At 47.5% G+C, this 14,863-nt stretch overlaps 1 protein-coding gene across 2 annotated transcripts in view; it reads right to left on the bottom strand.

Annotated features, from left to right (window-relative positions):
- The window catches only part of sgsm3 (small G protein signaling modulator 3), a 141,656-nt gene that overhangs the window by 40,970 nt on the left and 85,823 nt on the right, over positions 1–14,863 (bottom strand). The window contains exons 10-14 of one of the 2 annotated variants that reach the window (XM_041178051.1): positions 12,362–12,457; positions 8,764–8,889; positions 7,457–7,511; positions 5,743–5,873; positions 313–471 (exon numbers count right to left, since the gene is read on the bottom strand). In XM_041178051.1, the coding sequence (XP_041033985.1) occupies positions 313–471; positions 5,743–5,873; positions 7,457–7,511; positions 8,764–8,889; positions 12,362–12,457 (567 nt within the window). The remainder of the gene's footprint in view (positions 1–312; positions 472–5,742; positions 5,874–7,456; positions 7,512–8,763; positions 8,890–12,361; positions 12,458–14,863) is intronic. The other variant, XM_041178052.1, reaches the window with a different exon arrangement.

The raw sequence follows: 14,863 nt of genomic DNA, 5'->3' as shown, positions 1-14,863 counted from the left end.
GATTACTGTCCAGGCTGTGAAGACATGAACCTTCCCTAATGTATGGTGTCTGAGTACACCACCCACTGTGAGGGACTCCACATTGTCTGGTCTCTGGATATAATACCCTGTGTGAGGGAATCCACACGGTTTGATCTCAGGGTATATTGTCCTGTGTGAGGTACTCCACACTGTTTGACCTCTGGATATATTACGCAGTGTGAGGGACTCTACATTGTTTGGTCTCAGAGTATATGACCCACTGTGAGGGACTCTACACTGTTTGGTGTCAGGATATATCATTAAGTCAAACCAGCAATAACTCTCACCCACCGTGATGATGTCGTTTTTTCGGAACCCTAGTTCATCGTCATCATGTCGTTCGAAATCTAACAGAGCCTTGGCTCTCCGCCTTCGGTTCCTGGACACAGCAACATAGTTCTCATGGTCCTTTTGGTGGCTCTCCATGGAGTAGTCTGGGGTCAGTTCCTGCTAAGGGACAGATGGTTCACTTGCTTGCTTAGTATATAACTTAAACATATCAGGTCAGGCAAAGTGACAAGAGAGTCTCTAGAGACAGGAGAGATTTAAGACTATGAGGATACTCTGGGTAGGTGGCAATGATCTAAACCTTGCACATCTTAAGATAAAGATCACTTTCACTTGGAGCTTCACAGTAAAGAATAACTTTGAAATATTTCACAATCTAGAGGCTACTGAACAAAATAAAACAGTTGGAGTAGAAGTGGTCCATTGGGCATAAACAACTCTGTTTCTTTGAAAGATTGACTTTACTCCATCCTTTACTCCACCTACGCAATATATTCATTAACCCTACCTATCCACCGTATCCCTCAATCCCACCCATCCACTACATCCCTCAGTCCCACACATCCACCCTGTCCCTCAATCCCTCCCATCCACTGTACCCCGCTAATCCCCCCATGCAGCGTATCCCTCAATCCACCCTTCCACCTTATTCCTCAATCCCGCCCATCTGCTCAACCCTCAATCCCATATATCCACCGCATCCTTCGATCCCACATTTCCACCGTATCCCTCGATCCCACATATCCACCGTATCCCTCGATCCCACATATCCACCTTATCCCTCGATCCCACATATCCACCGTATCCCTCGATCCCACATATCCACCGTATCCCTCGATCCCACATATCCACCGTATCCCTCGATCCCACATATCGACCGTATCCCTCGATCCCACATATCGACCGTATCCCTCGATCCCACATATCGACCGTATCCCTCGATCCCACATATCGACCGTATCCCTCGATCCCACATATCGACCGTATCCCTCGATCCCACATATCGACCGTATCCCTCGATCCCACATATCGACCGTATCCCTCGATCCCACATATCGACCGTATCCCTCGATCCCACATATCGACCGTATCCCTCGATCCCACATATCCACCGTATCCCTCAATCCCACATATCCACCGTATCCCTCAATCCCACATATCCACCGTATCCCTCAATCCCACATATCCACCGTATCCCTCAATCCCACATATCCACCGTATCCCTCAATCCCACATATCCACCGTATCCCTCAATCCCACATATCCACCGTATCCCTCAATCCCACATATCCACCGTATCCCTCAATCCCACATATCCACCGTATCCCTCACTCCCACATATCCACCGTATCCCTCAATCCCACATATCCACCGTATCCCTCAATCCCACATATCCACCGTATCCCTCAATCCCACATATCGACCGTATCTCTCAATCTCACCTATTCATTGTATCTCTCAATCCCACCGATCCATTGTACCCCTTAATTCCACCAACCCCATATCATTCAGCTTTACCTAGCTACCTTGTCTTCATATCCTTCATTCCCTTCTCTCTCCAGAAACACATCTGATTGTTCTTTTCACTCCTTTTATACTCTGTTAATTTTTTTCACAGTTCTATTACGCCAAGGTTTACAAAGTTTCCCCTGATTTCCCTTCTTACTCATAATTCCTCACTTGTAACTCCAGTTAATGTTTTTTCTACCAAGAATATTGCTGAAAAGAGAGACATGCTTATTCTGCAGGACAATGACTATCCTGATCAGGTCACTGTAAATTGTGTATCATGCAAATTTGCAAATGGACCAAAGATGCCACATTTGGATCTGAAGAATGTCCGGTCTACCTCAAATTACCCTGGAAAGGCAAAGTATCTGAAAAATTCAAACAACAGATTAACCAGATTAGGCTGTTTCAAGCTGATACTATGCAGCAGCAACCCGAGTGGTATGTTCCACTAACAGGATGCTGCTGTCAGTCCAAAAAAGTCATTTTGCCTACCACAGAATTGAGCAACCTCATGTATAAATGTCAATGCCAGTGCGATGCCAGGTATGTAGGCTGTACGTCCCAATGATTGACTGATCGAATAAACTAGCATGTCTCTTCGGTTGTTCGTAATAAGCAGCGTACAGGCTGTACTCAACCAGCCTGTGTTTGAAAAACCCAAAATAAAACATCTACTGAACGAATAAAAAAAACACTCTGCCCCTTCACATGTGAGGGTGTAGTGGTATTGTCGCTGGGCTAGTATTCCAGAGACCCAAGGTAATGGTCTGGGGGCCTGGTTTCGAAACCCACCACAGCAGATGGTGGAATTTGAATTCAATAAAAATCTGGAATTAAAAGTCTAATCAAGACCATGAAACCGTTGTTGATTGTTGTAAAAACCCATCTGGTTCACTAATGTCCTTTAGGAAAGGAAACCTGCCATCTTTACCTGGTCTGACACGTGACTCCAGACCCACAGCAATGTGGTTGGCTCTTAAATGTCCTCTGAACTAGGGCAACTAGGGATGAGTAATAAATGCTGGCCTGGCCAGCGATGCCCACATTCCATGATCTTTGTTATCATTACCTTACGCCCCTTCCATAGAAATTAAAAGGTATTCTTATGGCTTTGCACCCACCTGCACTTGCACTTTGAATAAATTACACAACGCAACCCCACTCCCACAATTATCAGCATCTTTGCATTATGTATATTCTTCATTACAAATCCAGGCACCTTCTTGAGTTCAGTGTGTTAGTCACTCTCAGAATCAACCTGATCATCTTACTTTTGATAAATGTTGAGCCACCCTAACTGAGTGTGTAACCATACTGTAACCATAACTCGGTGTATCCAAACTGATCTCTTGAGATCTGAATCTGCCATTCAAATCTTTCTTCAATGTTAATTAAACTTGCAGAATGAGTGCACAGTTGGCAAATTAATTTCAATATAGCTAAGTGTGAAGTGGTATACTTTGGCAGGAAGAATAAAGGGGTCATATGCTGCTTGGGTAATGCGTCGAAATGGGGTAGGAGCAGAGGGATCTAGGGATACAGACATCCAGATCACTAAAACTAGTGACACAGGTTAATGGGGTCATCAAAATTGAAAATAAGGCACTTCTAGAGGAAGAGAACTGAAAAAGTGACTTTTGTTAAACTTGTATAGAATCTTGGTTGGACGACACTTAAGCAATGAACAGTTCAGCTCTTCACATCATAAAAAGGATATAGAGGTGCTGGGGAAGATGCAAAACGGAATTACTATCGTGATGCCAGAGAGGCTATAATGAGCAGGAAAGATTGAACAGGTCGGGGCTCTTTTCTCTAGAAAAGAGGAGGCTGAGGGATGATCTGCTAGAGATCCTTAAGATTACAAAAGGGTTTGATATGTGAGAGATGGAGAAGATTTTTCTTATGGGCAAGACCAGGTCTAGGGGGCATAACTGTAAGATAGTTGTTAATAAATCCAACATGGAATTCAGGGGATTCTTTACCCAGACATTGGTGAGAAAGTGGAACTCACTACCACGAGGAACAATTGAGGTGAATAGCATGGATGCGATCTAGGGGGAGCTAGATAAACAAAGAACAAGAAAGGAATAGAAGGATATGCTGATGAGGTTAGATTAAGAAGGTGGGAGGAGGTTCCTGAGGATCATAAATGTCAGCATGAAGCAGTTGACCTGAATTGCCTACTTCTGTTCTGTAAGTTACTTGGTAATATCCATGTCGCGTTCCTCCGCATCTGCAGGTTTCGCTACTTCACTTAAAGGTCTTCCAACTATTCTCCAGCAGTTCTAACCATTTACTAAATGAAGTTGCTCACAACATTTCTTTTAACAAACCTGACTGCCAGCATGTTGGGCTTTTTCATTTTCTTCACATCTCCGCAAGAATTGGAACTTCTCTTGTGCGGTGCTTAGCCAAAACAGCTACTAAACTTGCCACTCTTCTCCCTCTTTGAACACTAGCTTCATACAAAGCTCAACAAGAAAGGACATTGCACCACCCCTAAATGTGTTTTGGGGGCCTAGATTTAAGATAGGGGCTCCTCCGTTGGTCCCAATCACCCAAGAAAGCCGTGTCAATGTCTGGCTTTAATGCCCATTCTTCCTCTGGATGAGAGGACACTGTGGAAATACCTGTTTGAAGGCTTCAGTAGCATTTTTTGAAGATTTGGATTGGATTGGGTTTTAGAAACATTTGATGAAGTTCTCTCGTAGCAGACTGGTTGCAGAAATTCAGGTACATGGTATCACAAGAATGAATGGAAGATTACAAAGGGAATGTTCTGTAATTTGCGACTTGAGAAATGTGTCCAAAGTACCAGAAGCACAGTTAGAATGGACGTGTGGTACCGAGATTTTTTTTTTATTCTTTGGTGGGATGTCGGCGTTGCTAGCAATGCCAGCATTTATTGTCTAGCCCTCACTGCCCTTGAACTATGTGGCTTATTAGGCCATTTCAGAAGGCAGTGTTCCAGGTCTGGAGTCACACCTAGGCCAGGCCAGGTAAGGATGTCAGATTTCCGTCCCTAAAGGACATTAGTGAACCAGGTTTCTATGACAAACTATGATAATTTCATGGTATCGTTATTGAGACGAGTTTTCAAATCCAGATTTAATTAATTGAATTTAAATTCCACCATCTGTCATGGTGGGATTTGAAACCATGTACCCAGGGCATTAATCCTGGTCTCTAATACGAATCCAGTGACATTAGATTGGAAGCGTGTTAGAAATGTACGCTCTGGGGGTCTATCTTGAGTATATTTGGACACTTGCCTAAGGAGCAGGATGCTGGAATTTGTTGATGGATGTATTTGAATGCATACAATTGTGAGGTAATGCATTTCTCTTTCCAACATCCAAACCTTCAAAGAAATGTTACTGAAACCTTTAAACAAGTATTTCCACAGTCCCCTCTTTTCCAAAGGCAATAAGGTCACATCCTTAACTTTGCTATGTGCCAAATAAGGCCCTGTTTAACAGAAGATATTAGTCTTTTTTGATTTAATTTTAAAAATTGCAAATTCTATTATGGTCTTAGGGACAACAGTCAGGATTCACCCACTACTGCTCCCTCCTTCACCTACCCCATATCCTGCCACTCCAGTGGGGCTCACCCATCACTGCTCCCTCTACAACAAATCCCTGTCCCAGGACACTCCATGGGAACAATGAATAAAGCCTCCCCACCCCACCAGGCATTTTAAGATGGATGGCATTTATGGGCAACCTCCTGGTTAGGTTTCTCCGGTGAGGTGGAGCCTTCAAACTAGGCCAACTTTGGGAAGTCATGCGATATGCTACAAGGATATAGCTGCCCCCATCCCTGTCCATGGGATATAACCTGATGGCTTTGGCAGATGCTCTAATGCGGGTAGAGTTGTCATGGGTTCTCTTGGCTGTTCTCCCTTTGCCGTTTACTCACAATGCTGCTATTTTTGGGGTCCAGGCATTGAAAGTGTCGGGCTACTTGCAGAATGGCTTCTCGTAAATCTGCTACTACTTCAGTCTGTTTAATGTTTTTTGCCTTCAGTGCCTCTGCATCTTCATTGTCACCTGTCAATAAGAGAGAGGGAAAAAGTATTAAAGAAAGACAGTGAATGAGCGAGAGAGAGAACCAGGGCAGGTGAAGCATTTCAGCCACAATTAGGAGATTAGCACGGTTTAACATTGACTAATATGCGTCATGTCGCACCAGCTCACTTCATCAGCTTATCAGGAGGTTTCTGATTAAGACACTAAGATGCTTGGTCACACAGCTCAAGGATCCTGAATATGAGGGCTGCAAATGCATAGCGTAGGATTATACGGAGATGAGAGGGTGGGGTTGGAAAAGAGGAGGAATGAATGGGGGAGGAGGAGGAGGAGGAGGAGGAGGGAGAGGCATTGACAAAAACAATATAAGAGGCGAGGAGGGGGGACGGGGAGGAGAGGCGGGGAGGAGGGGGGAGCGCCAGGCGGGCAGGGGGGAGAGCCAGGCGGGCAGGGGGGAGAGCCAGGCGGGCAGGGGGGAGAGCCAGGCGGGCAGGGGGGAGAGCCAGGCGGGCAGGGGGGAGAGCCAGGCGGGCAGGGGGGAGAGCCAGGCGGGCAGGGGGGAGAGCCAGGCGGGCAGGGGGGAGAGCCAGGCGGGCAGGGGGGAGAGCCAGGCGGGCAGGGGGGAGAGCCAGGCGGGCAGGGGGGAGAGCCAGGCGGGCAGGGGGGAGAGCCAGGCGGGGAGGAGGGAGAGCCAGGCGGGGAGGAGGGAGAGCCAGGCGGGGAGGAGGGAGAGCCAGGCGGGGAGGAGGGAGAGCCAGGCGGGGAGGAGGGAGAGCCAGGCGGGGAGGAGGGAGAGCCAGGCGGGGAGGAGGGAGAGCCAGGCGGGGAGGAGGGAGAGCCAGGCGGGGAGGAGGGAGAGCCAGGCGGGGAGGGGGGAGAGCCAGGCGGGGAGGGGGGAGAGCCAGGCGGGGAAGAGGGAGAGCCAGGCGGGGAGGAGGGAGAGCCAGGCGGGGAAGAGGGAGAGCCAGGCGGGGAAGAGGGAGAGTGAGGCGGGGAAGAGGGAGAGCGAGGCGGGGAGGAGGGAGAGTGAGGCGGGGAGGGGGGAGAGCGAGGCGGGGAAGAGGGAGAGCGAGGTGGGGAAGAGGGAGAGCCAGGCGGGGAGGAGGGAGAGCCAGGCGGGGAGGAGGGAGAGCGAGGCGGGGAGGAGGGAGAGCGAGGCGGGGAAGAGGGAGAGCGAGGCGGGGAAGAGGGAGAGCGAGGCGGGGAGGAGGGAGAGTGAGGCGGGGAGGGGGGAGAGCGAGGCAGGGAAGAGGGAGAGCGAGGCAGGGAGGAGGGAAAGGGAGGACATCTGTAAAGTTACATTTCATAAAATAACAGAGGCACTATGGAGATGATCCATAGTAACTGGTGATATCTGTGCCTAGCCATGATATCCCCTCTTCGTAAATGCAAAATACTGAGAAAGCTGGGAATCTGAAATAAAAGTAGAAAATGCTAGAAATTCTCAACAAGTCTGGAAGCATCAGAACTTAAGAAGAGATCGTCAACCTGAGCCATTATCAGTTTCTCTCTTCACAGATGCTGCCTGTGTATTTCCAGCATTACCTCTTTTTATCTTTGCAATATCCACGTCTGCATTAATAATTAAGAGAGAATTATCTTACCGAAAAGTAGAGCTCCCAGTCCAGACTTCCTGCGTTGGGACTGTCGTCGAACAATCTAGATGAAAAGGAAACAAATGACAGCTATTTCTCACGTTTCCTTTGTCGGTGAAGTAAGGACAGATTTGCTGCTGAAAGCAGAATCTCCAGGGATCAGCAAACGCAGCCTAGCTACATGCATTTTTTTTTCTATTATTTTAAGGAAAGTGAATAAACTAGTATAAGACATTACACACCAGAGTGTTCAACACAACACAGTCAGCAAACGCCAACATGCCTGTCTCCCAAAATACAGGGACAGCGCTCACGCCCAGTCGCCATTGTTATGATATGGCAGGTGGTAACTGCTAGGCTGACCAAGTCTCAAAGGGAAACTTGGCCAAGCTATCACAACAATTTTGCAATTTGTGTTCATTACAAGAAGGTATGTGCACTGAAGTCAGAATAGTCCACTATCACCTTTGGAGATTTGAATATTAAATAAAAACATTTTGCTATAAGGGAGGTATTTCGCAGCTTCTCTCTCCCTCTCACTCAACACTGGAAATCCAAGTCGTTTAACAAAATCTTGCTCTCAGAACAAGCAAGCACTTCTCTGGGTGGCTAGAGGCTACTTCTTCACTAGTCTGTCTTCACACAGTCTGCCTTTCAAGATCTCACATGGCCACTCACATAATGCTTTCGATCTTTCCTTAAAGATATCTCTCCCCTTTGCTCTCTAAATCCCATTGTTTCAACCTTGCTTTCTCAGAATATCAAAATCCTCCATGTTGTCCTTATGACCAGCACTTTTGTATTTTGTGAAAATAAACTTAATAACTTTGCCTTATTTATCTACAATTTTGCCAGTTGTAAAACATCCGGTCATGTCCCTTTGAAATTCAAACAGCTAACAATTCAGTTCTCACTTATCTCCTAATGCAAATTCACACTCATGCTGTATCGACTGGGACCTCAACTTAGCTCACCCATCTCCATTTCAAAATGCCTGTTTTTACACCTAATCCCTTTGATGATTTAAACCTTGCGGCCTGACTGAATTCGGTTTAAATTAGTCACACACAAATGTACATCCACAGCCCCAAAAAGCCTGCTTCAGAATCCCACAGTAAAATTAGGAAAAAAATAAAATTTCCTTCACACCATGTAGTGTTCACGCCCAGTCACTGCACAGTGTTCACACATCCTGTGCTGAAGCATTGTTTTGCCTTCCCACTCTTATGGCATATTGTGGCCATAAGGCCAGGATACTGTGCAAACAGCAACTGCCCCAGATTTACACGCATTGTTGCATAACCGACTACGCACACCTTTGTGAAGTTCGGCATTGTTGCTTGTGGGACCTGGCTCTGGTCTGCAATCAGGTAAGCCAGGTGTTTCCTCCTCTGTGTTTCAATCATAACATCTGTTAATGACCCAGCAAGCTTCATCGACTCCTGTGGAGGAACATTCAGCTGTTTATTGTACCAATACATGCAAGTAGGTATGCTGGCAACAAGCCATTAGAGTTCTAACATAATTGAAATAGGCTTGGGTTTTCGGTGACAGAAGCTCTTGCATTGTGAGCTCTCTTTTGCCACATTGACCTACAGTTCAAAGCCAGTGTCCAGTGGCGTACCACAGGGATCTGTGCTCATTCCCCTATTATTTGTCATTTATATAAATGGCATAGATGACTATGTTGGGGGTAGGATTAGTAAGTTTGCGGATGACACAAAGATTGGCCGGGTGGTTAACTGTGAGGATGAGTGTCTTGGGATACAGGAAGATATAGACGGGATGGTCAAATGGGCAGATAAGTGGCAGATGGAATTTAACTCTGAAAAGTGTGAGGTGATACACTTTGGAAGGAGTAATTTGACAAGGAAGTATTCAATGAACGGCATGATATTAGGAAGTTCTGAGGAACAAAGGGACCTTGACATGTGTGTCCATAGATCTCTGAAGGCAGAGGGGCATGTTAGTGGGGTGGTGAAAAAGGCATATGGGACACATGCCTTTATCAATCGAGGCAGAGATTACAAAAGTAGGGAGGTCTTGTTGGAGTTGTATAGAACCTTGGTGAGGCCACAGCTGGAGTACTGTGTGCAGTTCTGGTCACCACATTATAGGAAGGGTGTGATTGCACTGGAGGGGGTGCAGAGGAGATTCACCAGGATGTTGCCTGGGATGAAACATTTAAGTTATGAAGATAGACTTGGTTTGTTTTTGTTGGAACAGTGAAGACTGAGGGACGACCTGATGGAGGTGTACAAGATAATGAGGGGCATGGACAGGGTGGATAGCGAGCAGCTGTTCCCCTTAGTTGAAGGGTCAGTCACAAGGGGGCATAAGTTCAAGGTGAGGGGCAGGAGGTTTAGGGGGGATGTGAGGAAAAACTTTTTTACCCAGAGGGTGGTGACGGTCTGGAATGCGCTGCCTGGGAGGGTGGTGGAGGCGGGTTGCCTCACATCCTTTAAAAAGTACCCGGATGAGCACTTGGCACGTCATAACATTCAAGGCTATGGGCCAAGTGCTGGTAAATGGGATTAGGTAGGTAGGTCAGGTGTTTCTCATGTGTTGGTGCAGACTCGATGGGCCAAAGGGCCTCTTCTGCACTGTGATTCTGTGACTTCTGCCAAACACAGATCGCTGGAAAGGCCCCAGCTTTACACCAACACAGTGATCTCTGGCAAGCTGATGGCACAGAAATAACTGGTCAGTGATTCTTTGCAAACTTCCCACACAGTTCCATAGTAAACATAATTCAACATTCTCCAGAACAAAACTAAACACCACTCAGAATTAATCCATTGCCACAAAGCCAATCGTCCAGTCCCTAAATCACCAAAGATGAAGGCTTGCTCCATCACACTGTGTTATTAGTTAGTTACTGACTGACCACACACTATGTTTTTAGTTAATTATTATTGACTGACGGCTCTGTCACACACTGTGTTAATAGTTATTACTGACTGACCACACAGTTATTAGTTAATTTTTATTGACTAGCCATACAATGGCTTGGATTTTGACAATGATGGAGAGGCTCTCCGTCATTGCAAAAATGGCGGACGAGCCTGAAAATCAAGTTCTGCCCCCTGCCCTGGCACGTGGGTCATGTTTCACGGAGGCAGCTGCCCATAGAAATTAGGAGCTGCCTCTACCACGTGAGGTACTGGTGTGAGAGGTGTCTGAAACCTGTCGTGTGCAGATTTGATCTGGTAGGAGCAAGTCTGAACTTAGTGGATTCGTTTAGATAGTGGGGGTACCCCTTTGGATATGGTCCTGGGACACCTTTGCGGGGAGGTCAGGTGCCCTTTGCGGGGAGGTCAGATGCCCTTTGCGGGGAGGTCAGGTGCCACTCAGGCAGGCCAGGTTCCCTCTGGGATTGTCTAAAGGAGGCATGAATGTATGTAAAAAATGCATAAACTCATTGGAACTGTGAAGCTCATTGGAAATGTCAAAAATAACTGTCAGAAGTGTCAAGGGGAGTGTCAAGCTGTCAAGTCATTTAAAACTGCCTTTTAACCATTTGAAAAAACTTTTGAGTATTAAAAAAAAATATTTCTTGCTATTTCACTCTGTCCGTTGACATAAGCTTTATGGCTCCCATCACTGGATTCGTGCTGCATCACTAATATCACAACCATCCATCATCACAGCACGCTGGCTGCCGTTTCACAGTTTGACTGACAGCTCAAAATGGCTATGGACTCTTTGAAGTGGGACTGTAAATGCCAATGCGTGGTTTTATAAGGGAACATTCAACTGAATGAAATGTTTGTTGTTATAAGGTTTTATGTAGTTGAAGGAATGTAAATGTAGTAAATTTTTTTTATGAATGAGTTTTTTTTTTAAAAAAAAGTAAAGTCTGCAATAGACACTTGGACCTTTATTCTTTTTAATCTCAGCATGGGTCCCGAGGTCTGCCCAGTCAACACTGGGTGTGTTGGCATGATAGGTGCAAGGGCAAAGGGTGGTGGGTCATGAGTTGGCATAAGGGCTATAAATGGCCCTGGGGAGGTGGGTGGGGGAATTAATTGGCAATGCAGGCATGATCGGCCATGAGAGTGGGCAGGGGGCCATTGGTTGGCATGGAGGGTATAAGGGAAATAGGGGTTGGACAGAGGGGCATAGGTCAGCATGCAGGGTTTGAAGAACCACGAGGTGGTGGGGGGGGGTGCATAGGCGAAATGGAGGGTATGAGGGGCCACGGGGGTTGGGCAGGAGGGCATATGTTGGCAGTGAGCATTTGAAAGAGCATGGAGGTAGGTTGGAGGCATGAAGTAGCATGGATGGGGCATGGGGGGTGTGTTGTAGGGGGCGGGGGGGGGGAGGGAGGGGCGATGGGGCATGAGAGGTGAGGACCAGAGGGCTGATTTACATCTTTCTGTTTCTTTAAAAACTTTGATACAGTGTCAGTGAACTGGGGCAGGCCTTCCACCCGACCCGCACCCCCCTCACCCAGCCTGCGCTCCCCCCACACTCAGCCTGCCCCACCCCCCGCCCCACCCACCCCAATCAGCCGGCCCGCCTCCACACCCGACCCACCCTCCTCACCCAACCCGCGCCCCCCCACCCAGACCGCCCCACTGACCCCCGGACCGACCCCCCCTCCCCCACTAACCCCAACTGGCCCGACCCCCACATTCAATCTGGGGTCACCCTTCCCCACTCAGGGAATCCTGCTGTCCCGAACAAAAACCCCACCTTCCAGGATACTTTCTTTCGGGTCAGGTTTACGGAGCTGGGAAACATCCCAACCCTTGTGCTCCCGATCCAGGACCGAAATTCCAGGCCACTGTGTTATTAGTTAATTCTTGCTGACTGATTGCTCTGTCACGCTGTTAATTCTCCCAGGAACCCGACTGTTGACGTGAGCTACCCGGGGTTGGGCCTGTTTAAAGGCTTTGAACAGCACTTGACCTTAATGAGGACCTCTGGGTCTTCAATCTGTGATGGAATGTCCGACAAGGTGTTGAAGATTGATGCTGAATTTTCTGACTGGATGAGTTCTTCTTCCTAAAGAAACAATGAATTTCAGTTAATATAGCATTTCACCCCATGATCTGTACATCCCCAAGCAGTTACAGAAGCAAATGTAGCAGCTTAGAGTGGTCTCAGTCCAGCAATCCCTAGTTCCATTTCCAGCCTGTACTGAAAGAGCTGATCCCAGCATTTCAGGAGCTCAGTTATTCTGTGAATCCTTGTGACATGAAGGAGGAAAGCAGCTCCAGCTGCCACCTAGTAAGCTTCACTGGGAAGTGCATGTGCAAGCATTCACTCTTCACACCCACTATCAGTGTGAGCATTCACTCTTCACACCCACTATCAGTGTGAGCATTCACTCTTCACACCCACTATCAGTGTGAGCATTCACTCTTCACACCCACTATCAGTGTGAGCATTCACTCTTCACACCCACTATCAGTGTGAGCATTCACTCTTCACACCCACTATCAGTGTGAGCATTCACTCTTCACACCCACTATCAGTGTGAGCATTCACTCTTCACACCCACTATCAGTGTGAGCATTCACTCTTCACACCCACTATCAGTGTGAGCATTCAATCATCACACGCAGTATCAGTGCGAGCATTCACTCTTCACACCCAGTATCAGTGCGAGCATTCACTCTTCACACCCAGTATCAGTGTGAGCATTTCACTCTTCACACCCAGTATCAGTGTGAGCGTTCACTCTTCACACCCAGTATCAGTGTGAGCGTTCACTCTTCACACCCAGTATCAGTGTGAGCGTTCACTCTTCACACCCAGTATCAGTGTGAGCGTTCACTCTTCACACTCACTATCAGTGTGAGCGTTCACTCTTCAAACCCAGTATCAGTGTGAGCGTTCACTCTTCACACCCACTATCAATGTGAGCGTTCACTCTTCACACCCACAATCAATGTGAGCGTTCACTCTTCACACCCAGTATCAGAGCGAGCGTTCACTCTACCCACCATCAGTGCGAGCGTTCACTCTTCACACCCAGTATCAGTGCGAGCGTTCACTCTTCACGCCCAGTATCAGTGCGAGTATTCACTCTTCACACCCAGTATCAGTGTGAGTATTCACTCTTCACACCCAGTATCAGTGTGAGTATTCACTCTTCACACCCACTATCAACGTGAACGTTCACTCTTCACACCCACTATCAACCTGAGCGTTCACTCTTCACACCCACTATCAACGTGAGCGTTCACTCTTCACACCCACTATCAACATGAGCGTTCACTCTTCACACCCAGTATCAGTGTGAGCGTTCACTCTTCACACCCACTATCAATGTGAGTGTTCACTCTTCACACCCACAATCAATGTGAGCATTCACTCTTCACACCCAGTATCAGAGCGAGCGTTCACTCTACCCACCCAGTATCAGTGCGAGCGTTCACTCTTCACACCCAGTATCAGTGCGAGCATTCACTCTTCACACCCAGTATCAGTGCGAGTATTCACTCTTCACACCCACTATCAGTGCGAGTATTCACTCTTCACACCCAGTATCAGTGTGAGTATTCACTCTTCACACCCAGTATCAGTGTGAGTATTCACTCTTCACACCCACTATCAACGTGAACGTTCACTCTTCACACCCACTATCAACGTGAACGTTCACTCTTCACACCCACTATCAACGTGAGCGTTCACTCTTCACACCCAGTATCAACGTGAGCGTTCACTCTTCACACCCAGTATCAGTGTGAGCGTTCACTCTTTACACTCACTATCAGTGTGAGCGTTCACTCTTCACACCCACTATCAGTGTGAGCGTTCACTCTTCACACCCACTATCAGTGTGAGCGTTCACTCTTCACACCCACTATCAGTGTGAGCGTTCACTCTTCACACCCACTATCAGTGTGAGCGTTCACTCTTCACACCCACTATCAGTGTGAGCGTTCACTCTTCACACCCACTATCAGTGTGAGCGTTCACTCTTCACACCCACTATCAGTGTGAGCGTTCACTCTTCACACCCATTATCAGTGTGAGCGTTCACTCTTCACACCCCCACCATCAGTGTGAGCGTTCACTCTTCACACCCCCACCATCAGTGTGAGCGTTCACTCTTCACACCCACTATCAGTGTGAGCGTTCACTCTTCACACCCACTATCAGTGTGAGCGTTCACTCTTCACACCCATTATCAGTGTGAGCGTTCACTCTTCACACCCAGTATCAGTGTGAGTGTTCACTCTTCATACCCAGTATCAGTGTGAGCGTTCACTCTTCACACCCAGTATCAGCGTGAGCGTTCACTCTTCACACCCAGTATCAGTGTGAGCGTTCACTCTTCACACCCAGTATCAGTGTGAGCGTTCACTCTTCACACCCAGTATCAGCGTGAGCGTTCACTCTTCAAACCCAGTATCAGTGTGAGCGTTCACTCTTCACACCCACAATCAATGTGAGCGTTCA

This window comes from Carcharodon carcharias, chromosome 31 (genome assembly GCF_017639515.1).
Source record: "Carcharodon carcharias isolate sCarCar2 chromosome 31, sCarCar2.pri, whole genome shotgun sequence".
In the NCBI taxonomy this organism is placed as follows: Eukaryota; Metazoa; Chordata; class Chondrichthyes; order Lamniformes; family Lamnidae; genus Carcharodon; species Carcharodon carcharias.
Note: the sequence above shows the minus strand (reverse complement) of the source record. Positions and strands in the feature narration are given on the sequence as shown.